Genomic DNA, 20,634 nt, shown 5'->3' with positions numbered 1-20,634 from the left:
AGAGTCCGCCTGCCGATGCAGGAGACACAGGTTCGTGCCCCAGTCTGGGAAGATCCCACATGCCGCGGAGCGGCTGGGCCCGTGAGCCATGGCCGCTGAGCCTGCGCGTCTGGAGCCTGTGCTCTGCAGCGGGAGAGGCCACAACAATGAGAGGCCCACGTACCGCAAAAAAAAAAAAAAAAAAAAATCCTTATAGTAGCATGCAACTTTTCATAATTGTAATCATCTCCCCAATTTATACTTAAGATCCTTTAAAGCAGGAATTGTCTCCTATATTAACTTGTATACCTAGAACGCCTAAAGCAGGTCTTATACACAAAAACTCAGTAAGAATTTATTGCTTTAATATATAGTTTTCTGAAAGAAAGAAAGAACTCTATACATTTCTTTGAGTATGTGAAGCATATGATCATATTAGTAGTTTCAAACCAGAAACTAGGTACTTTTTCATCATAGAAGTACCCTGCATATGTTCCCTGCAGCCTTTAGGGTTACTTTATAAATCAAATTTCCAAGTAAGAAGGTAATATTTTTTAATAATGAACCCAGTCTTGTATTTTAGTTGTTGTAGAAAGGTAGGAGGCAAATCACATTTAACGGTACGATCTTATGCCATGTTTCTCTACTGTGTATCTGTATTTAATTTATTCCAGGGACGCCTGCCTCTCTCAGCTGGTGCTGGAATGCAGATGACGCAGTGGCGTTTGCTTCCCAGAGAGGCCCACTGTTCATCTGGACCATCTCAGGACCGGACAGTGGCGTGACTGTGCACAGAGAAGCCCATAGCTTCCTGTCTGATATCTGTATATTCAGATGGCATACCCAGAAAAAGGGGAAAGTTGTCTTTGGTCATATTGATGGAAGTCTATCAATTTTTCAACCAGGTAAGAATTTTACTAGTCAGGTCTCTTAAATTTTATTTTTCTCAGCATATATAATTTCTTACTTACACAGCATAGAAAGTTAACAGTATTTTAATTTTTAAATAATAGTTGTGCAAATATTATCCAGCACTATGCCAATTCCAAATAACCTTTGGAAGTAAATCTTATTGGTAAGTCATCGTAGTACATTTAACTCAGCTCTGCGGATTTTACTTTGAGTTAACCCCTGTCAGGCATTTGTCCTGCATTTTTACTTTTTAAAGTCAGTTGTTTCATTCTGCGTATTTATTAAGAAAATGGCCTGAATGACAAAGGACCTACAGCTGGATTATATAATAACTTACTAATACTACTCAAAAATATTTTCGCACCTGCTTGTAAAATACCATTTAGTTGTCACAGCTCCTTAGCAAAGAGTTTGAACTTGGATAAAAAGGAACAATAACTCCCTGTAGCTCTATTAGTTAATTAACATGGCTCAGTGGAAAGGTCTGAGAAATTAGTTTATGTTTATTTTTAAAATTTAAACAATAACAAAATATATAATAAAAAATTGAAAAATTAGATGAACAGTTCTCCACTTATAAGTCAGCACTGCTGACATTTGAAAAACGTGCTTTTAGCCATTGGTATCTGTTGATGGATGTGACTCCTGGTTCACTAGGTAGATGGATGAAAGTGCTGCTTCAGGATTAGAATAACTACTTTCACAAGGCGTATTACATTCAATTTATCTGAAATTAATAGAAGAAAGAAGAAATTGAACAGAACAGTGAACATCCAAATAAATCTTTTCTTTCCTTAGGGAATGATCTTTCTAATGTTAAAAAAAAAGCTATATAAATTATTGGTAAAGTCAGGCCATTTTATTTTATTTTTTAATTTTTTAACACTATTTTTTTTATTTTTTTAACACCTTTATTGGAGTATAATTGCTTTACAATGGTGTGTTAATTTCTGCTTTATAACAAAGTGAATCAGTTATACACATACATATGTTCCCATATCTCTTCCCTCTTGCGTCTCCCTCCCTCACACCCTCCCTATCCCACCCCTCTAGGTGGTCACAAGGCACCGAGCTGATCTCCCTGTGCTCTGCAGCTGCTTCCCACTAGCTATCTATTTTACGCTTGGTAGTGTACATATGTCCATGACAGTCTCTCACTTTGTCCCAGCTTACCCTTCCCCCTCCCCGTATCCTCAAATCCATGCTCTAGTAGGTCTGTGTCTTTATTCCTGTCTTACCCCTAGGTTCTTCATGACCGTTATTTTTTTCTTTTAGATTCCATATATATGTGTTAGCATACGGTATTTGTTTTTCTCTTTCTGACTTACATCACTCTGTATGACAGACTCTAGGTCCATCCACCTCACTACAAATAACTCAATTTCGTTTCTTTTTATGGCTGAGTAATATTCCATTGTATGTGTGTGCCACATCTTCTTTATCCATCGGACCATTTTATTTTAAATACATTTTTTTTTTTTTTTTTTTTTGCGGTACACAGGCCTCTCACTGCTGTGGCCTCTCTCACTGCAGAGCACAGGCTCCGGACGCGCAGGCTCAGCGGCCATGGCTGACGGGCCCAGCTGCTCCGCGGCATGTGGGATCTTCCCGGACCAGGGCACGAACCCACATCCCCTGCATCGGCAGGCGGACTCTCAACCACTGCGCCACCAGGGAAGCCCTGGAATATTTTTAATAACCATAGATACTAACGGGCACATTCAAATACCTAATAATTACTTAAATAGCTGATTAACTTAGGTTAATCATTTTTCTACCTCTCTGTGATTTGTAATGATCAACTATATTAATATTCATTACTGTTTATTTTATCAAATAGCAACTTTAAAGATGCTTATTTTGGGAAAGAAGAAGCAAGCAAACTTTTCTTGATGGTTATTGCAAAAGTTTGATAAAGTCAAATAAGAGAAGCTTCACATGCACCTTCTGTGATTATATCTGCAAAATATCTAAATAAAACACTCCCTACCTAAGAATACCATTATATTGAAAGAATATGTTCTGACGAATTAACCTCAAGCCAGAAACTATAAGATTTTTCAGTTAACTTTACAAATGTCTTATATATACAAGGAGATCTATTTTTTCTGCTTTTATAATCTGATACATTGAAAAACAGTATGTAACGAAGACATTGCAGGAAGAGCTATGGTATCTTTCAATAGTGTTATTTTTAAAATAGACACTTCTTCAACGTTTACAGTACTTAGGAATAATTGGTACTTCTGTTAAGGTTGTAATCTGTAAACTTAGTGTTTCACTGCCTTTCTTTTGTGAACGAGAGAACTGTTTAATTGGAGTCCCCATTGGTGCGTTAGCAAAGGCCTTTTTTTCCGTATCGCCAGCGTGTATATATTTTGGAAGAAATAAGAGGATTGTTTGCTGATCCTTTTCTTCACTTAATCTCACTTGTTTCATCTCCCTGTTTTTCTGGCTGCCTCTTTGTTCTGGTAGCCAGGAGTGAATTATGATATGACAAGTGATAGGATGAATGAGGACGGATGACAGTAAACATTGGTATGCTGTTTATCGTATGCCCCACTGTTTGAAGCACTTCAAGCAACTAACTCGTTTACTCTTGAACAAACAAACAAACTCTGGTATCGTTATGTTCTCCACTGTAAAATAAAAAACTGAGCACACAGAGATTAAGTATCTTGGGACTAGGATCTGGACCCAGGCAGCCCTCCAAAGTCTGTGCTTTTAGTCAGAACGCGTTGTTCTTCCCTTCGGTAAACACTTCCCTATCCCTATGCTGTTGTAACTCAGTGAAATTGTAGTTGATGACAAGATGATGTATATTATTTTCCTACGTCTTTTTCTTACAGCTTTTCAGTAACAAATAGAAAAACATGCAGGGTACTGGGGATTGCCAAGGCAAAGCAGTCCAGTACGACTTTCATCCTTAGGGCAAACTCTAATTCCCCTGCATTCCCTTGTCAGTTATGACTTCTGCATAAAAATGCCAGACTTGTATTCCCAGGACCCTCAGAGATCAGTGGTATGCAAGGAGGAAGTTCATGTCATCTCAATGATTAATCTTATTTTGGAAATTTTGTTTAAAATCATGCTCTTTACATTTTAATAGGTAGTAAAAGTCAGAAACATGTTCTGAGACCTGAATCTCTTGAAGGGACCGACGAAGAGGATCCCGTTACAGCCCTGGAATGGGACCCACTGTCTACTGATTACCTCCTAGTGGCTAATTTGCATCGTGGAATTCGCCTAGTAGATTCAGAATCACTTTGTTGCATAACAACATTTAATTTTCCCAGTGCAGTAGCTTCTGTGCAGTGCTTGGCCTGGGTTCCCGGTGCTCCTGGCATGTTTATAACTGGAGGTAACTTTACCCTACTCCCAGAGGTTTAAATATGTGTATATTCTTTAACTGAATCAGGGAGATTGTACTTTTATTGGTTAATTTTGTGTAAAACTTATTAATATCTCAAACATTATTATTATAGTAAATAGCTCGTTTACTTTTATTTATACAGTGCATCATTAATACAATGACAAATAAAAATGAAAGGAAGGCCCGGTTTTCCAGGTTTCTGGTAACATTGGGATATGTTATATATGTACACACATGTGTGCATGTCTGTGTTTGTGTGTATACAAAAGACAAAGGCAGTTCACTTTCAGCCATGGCAGGGTGACAGTAAAAATACTGGCTAGAAAAACAGTCTGTCTGGATGAGGAGTCTGTTAGCCTCACTGAGGATTTTGACAGTCATGATTTCCTAATCATAAGAGAATTAGCAAAACTAAGAAGTGATGGGGGATGGGAAGGTGGGGAATTTAAAATAGAAATTAGGAATTAAATGACTCTTACCGTTTACTTAGCTTCAGAGAGAGAGAGGTCTCTGAAGAGACAGCACTTTCAGCTACTGTATAAATACTTCCCATATTTGCTAAGTGTAAAATGAAAGACAAAGAGTCTTTACCTTTTCAACATTTTTAAAGAAGTCTTTACTTCTTTAAGCACTTAAACTGCACATAGAAGTAGATGGATTCTTATTGATGTACCTTCATTGCCTTTAATTTCACAGGATATAATTAATGATAGATATATATTAATAATAATATACCTATTATTATTATCATTATTATTGAGCTGAGATTCACATACCATAAAAACTCACCGTGTACACTTAAGGTGTACAGTGTAGTGGTCTCTGTGTTCACAGAGTTCTGCGACCATTAGCATCATTTAACTCCAGAGCGTTTCCTCATCCCCCTAATAAGCCCTGGACCCATCCGCAAGTCACTCTTTATTACGCCCTCCACACCCCTTAGTCACTCCTGTGTGTACGTAAACCACGAATCTACTTTCTCTTTTGGTGGATTTGCTTGTTCCGGACGTTTCATAGAAGCAGAGTCATTCAACATGTGGCCTTTTATGTCTGGCTTCTTTCACTTAACATAGAGTTTTCAAGGTTCATCCGTGATGTAGCATGGATGAGTACTTCATTCCTTTTTATAGATGAGTAATATTCCATGGTACGGATATGCCAGGTTTTGTTTATCCATTTATCAGCTGATAGACATTATCTTGTTTCCGGTTTTGTGTGGTTATGAATGCTGCTGGGAACATTTGTGCGCAGGCTTTATGGGGACACATGTCTGTAATTCGGTTGGGTGTATATGCAGGAGTGCAATTTTTGGGTCACATGGTGACTCTGCGTTTAATCATTTGAGGAACTGCCAGACTCTTTCCAGAGTAGCTTATTAAGGTAGGACTTTTCGAAGGAGGGGGCTTTCTAATTAATCTTCAGGCAGTCCTTGTTTGGCTGCAAGTGAGCAAGGAAGCAGTTTACAAGCATTTCGAAAGGTGAAGGGTTACTTAATGGTAGAGGTGGAAAGTTTTCTGTGGCTGGCTTTCCTAGAGCAAGTGTGTCCCTGGGGTGCTTTTTTGTGGTCACATTGTCATAATGATCTTTGTCGGGGAGGCTCCCAAGGCAGGCAGTCTCTCACCCGAGAAGGGGATTTGGAACAGGAAAAAAAAGGCAAATTGAAATTGGAAGGATGAATATCACTTCGGCTGTTTCTTTGTATTATGATATAATATTACTGTGTGAAGAATGTCAGTAAGTGGTGCTAAAAATCTGGCAAGTTGAAATTTTGTTATTACTTTTATATCTAGGCATTTTATGTTTCAAATAAAATTTGTTAATATAATGCTTTTTTCTTGATCTGACTAGATTCTCAAGTGGGTGTTTTGCGCGTTTGGAATGTTTCTAGAGCAACACCTGTTGATAATTTTAAATTAAAGAAAACAGGGTTTCACTGCTTACATGTACTGAATTCTCCTCCAAGGAAGAAATGTAAGTAAAAATATCAAAATTGGATATTTTAAAATATCGTACTTGCTGCTATCCAATAAAATGAGTGATATAATGATATAAACGTATCAAATACTGCTACTGAAAAGCAAATTTAAAAAAATAGCCTTTGACAATATACGTGCTAAAGGTACCATCAAAGCCACACAATATCTAATATTGCTAAATTGAAAATATTTAGAGCAAAGTTACATTTAAAAATGCTATTAAGTGAGGATATTAAGATAATTTCAAATCTACATGGGGAAAATGAGACAATGATATTGGTGAAAATAAAAAATATCAAGAGTGATGGGATTAAATAAAATTGGTCTGAACTAGGGGACTTTGTTTTAAACGTGGCTCTTTTACAATCTATATGGTTTATAACAAAGTTAAAATAACCTAAACATTGGAAATGTAGGATCTAGAATATATATTCCATGTTTGAACGTATTGCATGTTTGTTGCAGGATTAGTAGTTAGTGTTATAGATGTTCTTCATTTATTTTTGTGTTTTTTTTCTAATTACCTTTTATTACTTCTACGATTAAGAAAAAATTATAAAATACATTTAAGGTACAAAAGAAAAATCTGGAGTATGGGGGGGGAGGTTTAGAATTAGAATTTTTCCTAAATATGAGGGAGAAGAAATTGACTTCCTATTTAAGTCAACTGTGGTTACTCTGCATGGTTGGTAGTGTTTCTTTTATTTCTGTGTGGATCATAAAAAAACTTGGGGAAAAGAGTAGTGATTGAACAACCTAGAGTTATTGATTCCTCCTTACTCACTGCTGTCTATGATATACTAAATAATTAGTGAGGCCTGTTCAAAATAATGTTGTTTTGGTTAGCAAATTTAGTATCTAATTTTGTGGGCAATGGCAAGTAGTAGAAACTCTCTGTATTTGAACCTCCAGTCTTTTCACAAATTTAAGCTTTTCCTAATACTTCTAAATCCTGGGAACTGGAGGGTCTAGAAGCATTAGGACTGGAGAAGTATTGATAGTATGCTGGGGACTGGCATATGTTTACGTATCCTGCATTTTTTGGAACTATTTTTTTCTTTGTTTATTTGCTGTGAACACCCATCTCGTAAGATGACTGAAATATCATAGGTTCTTTACTTCCTTATATTTTTCTTATTGCAAAAGTGGTCCAGGCCCATTAGAGAAAAGTCAGGAAATATAAAGAAGCACATACTGATCTTGTCATTTTTGAGTCATTCCTTTCAGGTTGTTGATAGTTTTTTCTCCCAATTTTTTAATGTAACAGAAAGCGTGGAGTAAGAAAATTTATGTAAAAATGAAAAACTTTAAATGTAGACATAATCATCAAATTCTGAAAAAAAGATGAATTATGGATAGATAGGAGCATAAAGGGTATCAAAACCACCTATAATATCAACAAATTAAAATATTAGAAAACAGTCATGGATTATATTAATTTTAACCAAACTTTCAGCAAAATTTCATTGAACCAAATGCTTCTTTTGTTATTAATGGTTCATTCTAGTTTGGACTGCCTGTCGTTCTCCGATTCTAAGAAATGAGTATTATCCTAATGAATGCAATAAGAAAGACTTTATTATATTTGAGTCAAAAAAGATAATATACTGGGAAATATTTATATTCCAGTGTGTAATTAATCTAGATTGGTGTGATAATTTATGGTGGTATCATTATTTTGAATTATATTTACAAGAGTATATTTATGTTCTAAGGAAAAGCTTTTTGAAAGAAGACAAAATATGTGATAAAGAATACAAAGAAAATAACTGAACAAGGAGACATTTATGTAATTGAAAGTGTATGAACAGTAAAAATTGAGGAAGAAGAGAGAAATTAAGATGCAAATGTATATCAGTTGTAATTCTTAATTTAGGTGCTAAATTAAAGTGAATTATAAATAATCTCAAAAATAATTATTTTCGGGCTTCCCTGGTGGCGCAGTGGTTGAGAGTCCGCCTGCCGATGGAGGGAACACGGGTTCGTGTCCCGGTCCGGGAAGATCCCACATGCCGTGGAGCGGCTGGGCCCGTGAGCCATGGCCGCTGAGCCTGCGCGTCCGGAGCCTGTTGCTCCGCAACGGGAGGGCACAGCAGTGAGAGGCCCGCGTACCGCAAAAAAAAGAAAAAACAAAATTATTTTCATTGGATTGAAAATTAGTGGAATAGAGTTATTAGTTTTAAAAGAAAAAAGTTCAGGTGCCTGTGTGTTTGCTTGTATAGAGGAAGAAGTAAGCTATTACATCAGCACTTTGAAAGAAACTTTTAATTCAGAAATAATCGTGCTGTGCTTTAATTTATGGGGCAATAAGAAACCAAATACGCACCACATATTGTGATTCCTCAGAAACTAATTTTCATTCATTTTGCACCACCTGCACTTCTATACACCTCTTTTCAAAATAATATCCCATTTTGTATATATAAATATATAAATATGGGCAATGCTGCTGAAGTACTCCTGTGGCAGAAAATCTGATCATTGCTTAAGAGTTTACTGATATAAATTCTGGATAAAAGAAAACAAAGAGCGTCTTTGTAAATTAAGTCCTGTGGCTTCATTCCAGCCTATGGGAAGATACTGGCATAAATGTTTACTTGTTTATTTATTTTTTTCTTTTCTAGTTTCAGTCCAGTCCCCAACCAAAAATCATTATACATCCTCAACGAGTGAAGCAGTACCACCCCCAACTTTGACACAGAATCAAGCATTTTCTGTTCCTCCTGGTCACGCAGTGTGCTGTTTCTTGGATGGTGGAGTTGGACTTTATGATATGGGAGCTAAGAAGTGGGATTTTCTTAGGGACTTGGTATGTCTGTGGTCATTCTTTTATACACAATACTTATTTTGTGTATAAAATGATGTTTATTTTTGTATTATTGATGATATTCTAAAATTATTTTCATAGAGAATCATATATTAGGACTTTATCTTGGTTGATTGAAACATTTTAGAAAAATGTATAGAACTATTAAAATTATTTAATTGTAAACATTATAAACATTAAACTTCTTTAAATATTAATGTCTGTTTAGCTTATCAGAATTACTCTGCATTTGGTAGTTTTCCCGTTATCGTGTGGGCTACGTTACTCCTTTGTGTAGTGGAAAATCACATAGTTGTAGTATATTTTGGAAGCAAAATGAGAAATAGAATATTCTTTCAGAAGGAAGGAGAAGTCCACCTCTGCCAGTTACTCTGAGCTTTCTTGTTCTCATTCATGAAATGAGCAAGCTTGGATTAAGTGTTTTCTAAGATTTATTTCTATTATGGAGTCATAATAATTCTATGAGTCTACGAACTTCTGTTCTCATGATCCTTAAGCCTCTGTGTAAAATAGAATACCGCCCTGCTGAGGACTCACATTTTGTCTGGGTTTGTTCTATGTTTTTTATGCTGCATCCCTAGGGTCATGTGGAAACTATCTTTGACTGCAAATTCAAACCTGATGATCCCAATCTTTTAGCAACAGCTTCCTTTGACGGCACAATAAAAGTCTGGGATATAAACACACTGACGGCAGTGTACACTTCCCCAGGGAATGAAGGGGTTATTTATTCCCTTTCATGGGCTCCAGGTAAGAAGTATTTTATTTTTTTGTGGTACGCGGCCTCTCACTGTTGTGGCCTCTCCCGTTGCGGAGCACAGGCTCTGGACACGCAGGCTCAGCGGCCGTGGCTCACAGGCCCAGCCGCTCCACGGCATGTGGGATCTTCTGGGGCCGGGGCACGAACCCGTGTCCCCTGCATCGGCAGGCGGACTCTCAACCACTGCGCCACCAGGGAAGCCCGACTTTCCTAACTTTTATTTTCATTTGTATTATCTTCTTCCTCACAGTGTCATCTTACTCCAAATGATTGTGGAGGCAGATTAGTACCAACATAGTTGTTGGTGCGGTTTTTGTGGGTTGTAGAATAGACTACTTGCCCAAGCACGTTGTTTTCTCGGCCCTTCTATATGACATAGTCATAAAGAAAAGCCACAGTAAATCAGAATGATACTGAGGCATCTAGTTTTAGCTCCATTTGTATAGATGTGCCTATGAAGGTGTAGTGTATTTCACATTATAGAAGTTTTCCTTAAAATTTTCATGTGAATCAAATATATGAAAATAAAACATGTATTTTCTAAAAATTGTAATACCTGTCTTTCTCTGATACATCTGTTTTGTGAATATGAATGATTATATATCATCACAGTTTAATTGTGAGCATGTGATTCTATATAAACTCCGCTTCTGTAATATTGAAGAACTTTTATGCTATAATAGGGTCTTTTCTTTGATCTCAGAATGATGCTACCTTTATACCTTCCTGTACGTAAAAGAGATGTCCTATGAAACCTCTGACATTTTCTTCCCAAATATTTTCTTCCTGTAATAAATAATTTTACACACCTAAAATGAATTTTTCACTTTATAAACTATGTAGAATGCTTTACTTATTTGTCCTAATACTAACATATTAATTTAAAACCCACTTATAACCAAGATGTAGCTTATTTTTTAGCTTATCTCCTTGTGCACAGAGATTTTTAGCCCTGAATATATGGGCTGTCAGGGTTTTGATGTCTTCAGAGAATTTGGGATTCTCTTGGAATTTTATGCATAATTTTTAGCATATGTGTGCATGTTCCTGTATCTGTCAAAGATTATCATAGCTATCAGATTTTCAGAGAAGTCCATGACACAAAAAAGGTAAAGAACTACTATTTTTGTATCCCTTATCTCCTACCGTGAGAAGATCTAGAAGAAGGTTTTACTTCCAAGTCTTAATGACAGCAGCTGTTCTCTGAAGCAGAAAATACTTAGTGCCATTATAGATCCAAAGCTAATTGGAAAAAAATGTTACTTCACTAATTAATAAGTAAGGAACAGGGCTTCCCTGGTGGCGCAGTGGTTGAGGGTCTGCCTGCCGATGCAGGGGACGCGGGTTCGTGTCCCGGTCCGGGAGGATCCCACATGCCGCGGAGCGGCTGGGCCCGTGAACCATGGCCGCTGAGCCTGTGCGTCCGGAGCCTGTACTCCACGACGGGGGAGGCTGCAGCGGTGAGAGGCCCACATACAGCAAAAAAAAAAAAAAAAAAAAAAAAAAGATGTAAGGAACAAAAAGAACTAGCACTCTTTTCTGCTCCCTTCTTTACCTCCATCTTCACTTTACTTTCGATTGTGAGAGCCAACATTTATTTAAGAGGATCTGAGGTCAGAGAGGTTGAGTAACTTACCCAAGATTATATACATAGGGAGTAGTGGTGGAGTCAAGATTTGAACCCTCGTCAATTTGATGTTGAAGCCTGTGCTCTTAGTCATGGTAGTTTGCATCGTCACAGCAGGGCCTGCTGGGTTGAGATACAGGAATTGGGCCACCTGTGCGGTGACACTGTAACAGCAACGAGCTGATCATTCTTTCTTCTACAAAACGTGTTCAAGTCTCAAACCTAAAGCTTGAATAGAAATTGTGACTGTGAAAACCATTGTTTCAAATCATAACACAGAAGGCCCAATCTTACTTCAAGCTTATTTCACTCTCTACATTGAGAATTTGCCTTAAGAAAATAAAAATGTTGTAAAATGGAAATTCTGCCACTTTTTGCAAAGTGATTACTAATGAATCACTATTGTTAGGTAAATATGGATGAAACTTAAAAGATTAGCAAAGGTTGACACTGGATGGAAGTAGAGTAGGTTATAGATGATTGCAGAATTTCCTTTATTTTTAGAGTAGATATCACTGGGAAATTTTTAGAAGTGCATATAAATATGGAAACTTACCCCCAATAATTTTAGAGCACTAAAAGGGTAGCAGAATGAAAACCCTAGAAAAAAATGGTGAGGGCTTTTCTTTTAGTGTTTATAGTCATTTATCACAAAATAGTTCCTCCATATTTTTACTCCTAGGAGACGGATAACAGCTATTTCTTTCTTCTAATGGAGCAAACCTCTTCTTTGACTGCCTTGCAAAAAATTCAAGACCAGCTACTAACTTAGCTGCAGTTCAATTTTAACAGATTTTTTTAACTTCTTAAAAACAAAGAGCATTGTTTATGTCTTTGATGGAGAAAATGAATTTTTTCATGTGTCCTGCTTAGAGAAATACTTTCCTAACCATTAAAAAAATTACTAGATGGTCAGAAAAGTGTAAATACCGAATGGATATGTAATAATATTGAGGAATTTTTGATAATTTTTCTATTTGTGATTGTAGTAGTTTGGTCATGTTAATAAAAGAGTTCCTGTATTTTAGACATCCATCCTCAAGGATACAATGTTAGAGATTTGCTCCAAAGAAATCCAGTAGGGGGCTATAGACGAAAAAAAGATTGACCATATTTTGATAATTGTTGAAATTGTATGATGGATTCATGCATTATACTGTTCTTTCTATATTTGCATACATTTGATAATTTTCATTATTTAAAAAAAAGAGCCACTTTGCAAACTCAAGTCTTTTTCAAAAATTACATTTTTGAAAAGAATTAACATTTGTGGCAAACATTTCATATAATGTCTAACAAATTGTTTCCTAAGGTGATTTAAATTGTATTGCTGGAGCAACTTCTCGAAATGGTGCTTTTATTTGGGATATTAAAAAGGGCAAAATCGTACAACGATTTAATGAGGTAAGATGTATTTATTGCTAGTCGAATAACATAATGCCTTATATGGCTTCACGTTTTTTAAATGCTTTCCTCTCTTAATTTATTAGTGAGTCACCAGGTGGCATTGTAGTCTTTTAATTAAAAGAAAATCCAAGAGGACATGCACGTGCTAAAATGAATTCTGAAAAATGTAGCTGAGCCTGAGATACAAAAATTCACCTAGAGTTGCATGAGAGGTTCAAAGGAATTTTGGGTCACCTTCCACAGAATTGTCTAGGCAAATATTCAAAAGTTGGAAAAAGACTAAACTCAGAACAAGACCCAAATTATAGTCCCAATTTTGTCACTGATTAGCTCTTGACATAGAGAGGATAATTTTATTGCCTTGAAGCTGATTGTTCATTTATTTATTTATCTTTTAACATCTTTATTGGAGTATAATTGCTTTACAATGGTGTGTTAGTTTCTGCTTTATAACAAAGTGAATCAGTTATACATGTACCTATGTTCCCATATCTCTTCTGATTGTTCATTTTATAAGATGGTGAAGTTGGATTATATAATTTCTTAGGTTTCCTTCCAAGTCTCAAATTCCATTTTTCCATGACAAGTTCCAAAAGCTCCTCTCTTCCTATTTGTAGTGTCACAGATTGTACTTTTCCTTCTGCTTGGAGTTAAATTGTCATCTCATATTTCCCTGAGTTCTGTTAATATTTTGTAAATACGTATGCTCTCATTACAGTATGTTAGTTGTGAATGGAGGGAAATGTGAACAGCATCTAGGATTGTCTGTCACTTTCTTGAAATTTCATTCATTTCAAATGATTACTGTTGAAGTTTATCAAACATATAACTTACTTGATAATTATTTATATATCAAGGCTTTAAAACCATTTATACAAAAGACTGTTCTCTCTCTGAAAATCAAGTAGCGTTGATCTTCCAGGGGTTACGGAAGTTATGTGACAAATGCAGAGCCGTAGGGAAACTTCAACAACCACCAGTGTGCAATTCTGCTCTCAAAAGAGGAAACTTTGGCAAAGGACTACAGGTCATCCTTCCCTTTCTCTACTTAACAACAATGTTCTCAGTTCAGCACTCCCCCAGCCCGCCTTCTGCCCTCCCCATCACCAGAACGATGCATATCCCATAATAAGTAAGGATATAAGAAGAAAAGATGAACCTGGAAAAGCAACTTTTGACCTAATTCAAGAATCTTATCCTTGGATGTCAAATCTGTCGATTTCTTCTTCTAGCATCTTGGCGTCCTGTCAACTAAGTATCTTCCTATTAGCACTCGGCAGGTGCAGCCTGATTCCAGCAGCCCAGCCCTGAGCATCAGGGACGTCTCTTACGTCCATTTATGTCTTTCCCAGCTCCAATAGCATAGTTAAGACCAATATCGAAACCGCTTACATCTAGGATAATAAATGTGGGGAAAATGAACAGTGCCAGCTTCAGTTAACTAAGTTACACATGCCTCACCAAATAAAATGCAGGACGTGAGGGAGCCATGAGTGCCCCGTTCACGGGGACGAGCACAGCTGATGGAGGACCTCCCCTCCTTCAGCTGAGTGAGTATAGAGACTACCTCCATTCCTGTGTTCATCTTTATAAAGCTACCCACCTTGATCCCCCAAGAAAGGTAAAAATAGCAAACTGGAGACCACCTTAGTAAAACAGCCTTAAAGCTCCAGATAAAAAAGTCACTTTAGTCTTCCCTTAAGAGCAGCCACGATTTAAGTGCTATATAAAACGGAAATGATTTAAACGAAATTCGGAAATGGATTGGTTGCAACCTTTATTCACCCATTACCTAGTTGATGAATGACATTCCTATGTATAAAATATATTCTTTGTGTTTTTAAAAATTCTCATCATACAGCTGTGACTGTATTCCTTTACCCTTTCCCAGTCCAAGAATACAGATAAACGTAGAGTACAGGTAAATACAGAGTGATTTGTTATAATAATAACCTTAAACCTTCTTTGTTTCATAAAAATAAAATTTTGAAATTTAGAAGAACAATCAGTAATAACAGCTGCTTGCAGCATCTCTTATACTGTAGTTTTAGGAGCCTAACTGGGTTAGAAAGCAGATAGATAAATATCTTCATCTCCAGAAGGGCTTTTACAGAAAAAGGTATTAAGCTATTAAGCAGAGCTTAATTCTACAGATGGCTGAGGAAGCAGATTCTGGGTGTTTACCAGTGTCCACAAAAAGGAAATAGAGCCACCCATTTATGTCTTAAAACAATGGTTTTGTTTCTTAAGTGTTGACAGCATTACACATTCTTTAAAGTATGTATTCAGCCTTCTGCTGTTGACAGTAGTGTCTCTGTAGCATCATCTAGAGCAAGTTCCTAATAGCAAAGTAATATTAGAAGAAATAAATAAATAAGAGGAAAAAGGGGTGAATTATTTCTTATTGATAGGTATTTTACATTTTTTGAAGCATGGAAAAAATGGAATATTCTGCATTGCCTGGAGTCATAAAGATTCCAAAAGAATAGCAACCTGCAGTGGTGATGGTTACTGGTAAGTACTATGTATGAAATTACACTGTTTATAAAAGATACATTTGATAATATCAATTGTATCATGTTAGCACATACATTAAAATGTTCGATGAGATTCCATTTGTACAGCTCTACCTACTATCATAAATATTATTTATAAGCCCGCATAGGCACATGCTACATTGCTATGATATATCAGTAATAAATAACAATGCAATGATGTTTAAAAATAAACAAACCACTAATTCTTTCTAAATGAAAATGCTACTCGAATTTTAACTAGAATACCGTTACTTACCTCAAAGAAACTTAAAGGACTTTCACAGAGTCTAATTTTCATCACATTTTGAGGGAGTGGTATTTCAGTTTCGCAAGTGGTTGAAGAGGTATCAAGTGCTCTAGAAACTTGTTCACAGTAGGTGTTATTATTTTTAAAAGGATAAAAAAGGCTTTGTAAGGAGCAATAAGACCATGCCTGTGGGAAATGCCTATTTTTAGAAAGTGACTAACTTCTCAGAAATATGTGCTTTCTTAATTCTGTTGAGTCCCAGGAAAAAGGAGGCTTCCAAGAAATATATGTAAGGGAAGAATTGCCTTTGAGTTAAAAAAAATGTTTTTAATCCAATGGTGCTACCCTATAGCTATAGGTATTGTCATCTTTGACGGGTAGTATAAGCACTTATGGTTGTTGAGAAGTAGTAAAGTTTATCTCCTCTTAGGTTTTGCTATACCCAGCCCCAAACCTTCTCATCCTCACTTTTTAATTTCAGTGGAAAATACAGTAGTTATGGAAACCAAAGATCTTTACCAAGAAGTTAAAATTTTCAGAAACGACAGTTAGTGATTTTTTTCCCTTGAAAATGACTGTTTGCTCATTGATACATACCAAAATACGAAAGATGTACGTAAGAGTTTTTTGACTAGGTGATACATGACTAGCTTTACCATATATTCTCAGGGCATTACTTATTTGATAAACACCACAGTCAATGACTAAATATTTGGAAGCGTAGATCACCACCACTCTCCAGTAACCTTAAAGTTTTGGTGGGCCTAGTGATGTTTTAAAAGGGTCTTTTCCAAAGACTTTTAAAACTTTGCAATACGTTAATTTATACACAGCTTTGTGTCCCTATGGAATCAGTAGCCCTTGCACTATGGCAATATAATAGAAGGGTATTAGAGCTGCTTTTGTTTTTGCAGTGAAAGTATATAGGATCTGTTTTGGGAGAAGGGGTCCTCTGAAGTTCTAGTTGTATCACTTAAAATATGCCATGAAAATATTATATGTCTTGCAGTTGGTGTAATAGTGCATGCACCCAACACTATAAATGAGTTGTTTTAAACATACATTTTGAACTGTTAAATTTTGAAGCTGAAATCTAATGCATATATTTTAAAATATATGTATTAAACTATGTATTTCCCTAATTAAAACTATAAGAAATAGTTTCTAAATAAAAATGTATCTCCTTTAAATTGGTTTCAGTGGGTTACCATAATTAATACTATGTGATATAAATATCCGTACTCATAATTGGTAATATTTACACAGTACTTTTAAATGTTCCTTGTGCTTTGCAGACAAGGTCTCTTTCCTAAAACACTTATGTTCAAATTTTACAGTTCTGGCTTTCTTCTCTTGAATGATGTATTTAGACTGTTGTAATTTTCTATTAATATATTATACTTAATTTCAGTATTATTCGAACAGTTGATGGTAAAGTACTACACAAATACAAACATCCAGCTGCAGTGTTTGGTTGTGATTGGAGCCAAAACAACAGGTAAGTATTTTTTCCGGAAATAAGTAATAATTACATTTCAGAGATTTTGAATAGCCATAAAGTTTAAGGTTATTTCCATAGGTAATATTCATGACTCTTTTTAGGTAATATTCCCTTTGCCTAGCCTTGTAATTGCATGTGTAACCGTCTGTTTTTATTCCGTGAGGTTTTTATATGATTTAGAAATACTGATTTCCTACTTTCAAGCTATTTCCTGCTGCTTTAAGGAAAAGCATATGACTAACTAATGAAACATGGAAATCAGTCCAATCTTTGTGTGTCTTCTGAGAACGTGGCCCTTTCTCTGAACCCTTTTTAGGAGTCTGTGCAATGGTATTTTGTTCCCCGTGACTTTCCATTGCCTCCACCTAATGCAAATGCCACGGCCTTGGGTGATTTCCCATGACACAGAACTTAGAATGGTTTTGAAAGGTCAACCTTGCTTAAGAGCCTGGCATTAAAGATCAGCTTAGATTTAAAAATTAATCCAAGTCAAACCTCCACTAAAATTGATCCTTTAAGCCCCTGCACTTCCAAGAATCTTGTGTTTCAAACCTCTCTTTGATGGGATATAAATTATCTTTAAAAATTCAAACTTTCTTTAAATATTGTGAAAACAATGTGAATTATGCTTTTCCATATTAGAGTCGTAAAATATACATACTAAAATATTAAACCCTTATTACACTGTGTTCTGAGTCAAATCACATATTATACAAAATGATGGATCTATGAGTTTCTTCCAGTAAATACAGAAGCATTTATTACACAGTTACAGGTACTTTAAAAAAAATTTTTTTTATGTGGACCATTTTAAAAATCTTTATTGAATTTATTACAATATTGCTTCTGCTTTATGTTTTGGTTTTTTTGGCCCCGAGGCATGTGGGATCTTAGCTCCCCGACTGGGGATCGAACCCATACCCACTGCGTTGGAAGGCAAAGTCTTAACCGTGGACTGCCAGGGAGGTCCCCGGTTAGAGGCTCTAAAATGAGCTCGTGACCAGCTCTTCTGCAGTATTTCCCACCTCAGTGGCCTGAAAATGCAAACAACAAACTGCTAAAGCCCAAATCCTTGACCTCTTCTTTTTTTTTTTTCTGGTACACGGGCCTCTCACTGCTGTGGCCTTTCCCGTTGCGGAGCACAGGCTCCGGACACGCAGGCTCAGCGGCCATGGCTCACGGGCCCAGCCACTCCGCGGCATGTGGGATCTTCCCGGACCGGGGCACAAACCCACGTCCCCTGCATCAGCAGGCGGACTCTCAACCACTGCGCCACCAGGGAAGCCCTCTTCTTTTAGACCTTATTAGCTCTCAATTTTCACTTGCAGCCAGCCATCAATTCCTGTCATATCCTCCATCTAAATATCCTTCTTTACCCAACCATCCCTCCAGCGACTAAACTAATGACATTTGTCTGTTTGGGGACTTCTGCAAAAGTCTTCTAAATCAATTCCAGAATTCACACCTTTCGTCACCACTTCCTCTCTCTGTGTTCTCTAGGTTGCTGTCAGAGTGAGCGTTTAAAACCGCAGATGTGAGCACGGCATTCTCCTGCTTAAATCCTTCAACAGTTTCCCATTGATCTTGGGATAATGTGCAGAATCTTAGCCAGTCCTACAAGGGAGTCCCTGTATAATCCCATTCCTTTGTATTTTAGTATCACATTACAAGCCTTGCTTCCCTTTTTCCTTATATCTAGCCACAGTGGCTTTCGATTTCTTGAACCAGCCAGCTCATTTTCACCCCAAGGCTTTCACTCCTGTTTCCCCTTCCATCTAGGATTCTACTTCCCATCCCACCGCATACAACTCCTCCCAACCTGGGCCGGATATAAGTAACTTCTCCCTATCCTTCAGCTCTCAGCTCAAAAAACCACTTTTGGAGAAAAGTCTTCCCTGACCCCCATATTAGGTAAATTTCCCCTATGGTATAATAAGCCTTGGGTGCACTTAACATCATAAAATTAAGTTTTATTTGTGAATTGGCTGCTTCACCCTGTAGAATGTAAGCTCCATGAGATCAGTAGTGGTTATCTGTTTTTAGCAGTATATTATCAGCAAGACACTGTACTTCTGACCCTCACTATGCCTTGAAAAAACCAGATGTTTAATAAATATTTGTTGAATATAAAAATGAGTAGAATTACCTTGCATATGATCAACAGAACAGTTCCACATTCTTATTTCTCTGTTTTATAGGGTTAATAAGAATTTGACCAGTAAGAATAAAAATTAGAAATTAATGCAGTATGCCTTGTTGGTTAAGAAAATTTTTTTTAAAAAAAAAGTCCTTTATACTTAACTATTGTGTTTACTACCAAGCCTACCTAATAAATTTCATTTTTTATTTTTTTAAAATTTCACTATTATTTTTAAAAATCTTTTCTAAATGTTCTAATTTCTGTATTTATATTCCACTTAGCATCCTAGGAGATAAGTGAAAAACACCTTGAACTTATAAAAGTTTATTCATAAGATATTTCTGAATTTATAATTTGGATATCTGTATGTACCTTCTTTGAATATTTTTTCACTTCTAAGATTTTATCTTTATGTATCTGCATAGACATATATACAGAAATATGCTCGTGTATACGTGTAAATATTTGTATTATGCAAAATATATTTTCCCACATGGAGGAACGGGCTGTTTATCAGTGGGCCTTGGGCACATGTAATCGACACATTTATAGATTGGCATGCAGTTTACCAACTGGTGTATTTATGCATGTAAGGTTAAATAAATACAGGTATTACAACCCATGCGACAAAAATCAACAATTTGAAGTTTGGAGAAGGTTTTGATAACAGCTGGGTCCAAAACGTGTAACTTCCCCTCTTTACCTTTAAAGTCTGGGGACTGTTTATACGGTTGTTAATGTTCCTCGGGGAGACTGTTCTGACTGGTACCTGATGCCACAGGTCTGCCTAGTACTCGAATTCCGTTGGGAACAGTATTCCAGGCATGACGGCTAGGGTACAAATAGTTGCTTTGCTATCTCACTCTCTTAGAGATAGAGCCAAGATCGTTAAAAGATCAGATCCACGTATTATATTCCCAGAGGATTCTGTTGGATCAAACAGTTAAGCATCTCACCAGAGAGAATTGGAAAACCAGGAATGTGACTTACTGTCAGATGAGACGACCCTGGCTCTGCGGGGAGCTTTCCTAGCACACTTCTGGGGGAAGCATTGCTATTTATATCCCTACCACAACAAAATTTACCAACGGTCAGGGCATGTAGTAATTAATAACGTGCCTACCAGCAATTAAGCAAATCTCAGTCACTGACCATTCAAGACCCTTCTTAAGACCCAGTAGTTGCAAAATATAAAGGTCTGAGAAATACTAAAGTTATGAATCTAGACATCTTGAAAAAGAATGTATAGAAATGACTGTGCCATTATCTCTCATAAATAAAAAACACAACTGATTGAAAGGAAACATTGAGAAACTCTGTACTAGAGCAGTTGCTGTAAATGATGTTT

At 36.5% G+C, this 20,634-nt stretch overlaps 1 protein-coding gene across 1 annotated transcript in view; it reads left to right on the top strand.

Annotated features, from left to right (window-relative positions):
* The window catches only part of WDR17 (WD repeat domain 17), an 86,470-nt gene that overhangs the window by 30,469 nt on the left and 35,367 nt on the right, over window positions 1–20,634 (top strand). Inside the window, exons 6-13 of the mRNA XM_027122519.1 lie at window positions 654–884; window positions 4,001–4,252; window positions 6,113–6,235; window positions 8,865–9,049; window positions 9,649–9,817; window positions 12,767–12,858; window positions 15,293–15,375; window positions 17,057–17,143. Of these exons, the coding sequence (XP_026978320.1) occupies window positions 654–884; window positions 4,001–4,252; window positions 6,113–6,235; window positions 8,865–9,049; window positions 9,649–9,817; window positions 12,767–12,858; window positions 15,293–15,375; window positions 17,057–17,143 (1,222 nt within the window). The remainder of the gene's footprint in view (window positions 1–653; window positions 885–4,000; window positions 4,253–6,112; window positions 6,236–8,864; window positions 9,050–9,648; window positions 9,818–12,766; window positions 12,859–15,292; window positions 15,376–17,056; window positions 17,144–20,634) is intronic.

This window comes from Aethalodelphis obliquidens, unplaced genomic scaffold, assembly GCF_003676395.1.
Source record: "Aethalodelphis obliquidens isolate GAN/ISIS:26980383/991018 unplaced genomic scaffold, ASM367639v1 scaffold25, whole genome shotgun sequence".
Lineage (NCBI taxonomy): Eukaryota > Metazoa > Chordata > Mammalia > Artiodactyla > Delphinidae > Aethalodelphis > Aethalodelphis obliquidens.
The sequence above is the reverse complement of the archived record's forward strand: the minus strand, read 5'-3'. Positions and strand labels throughout refer to the sequence as shown.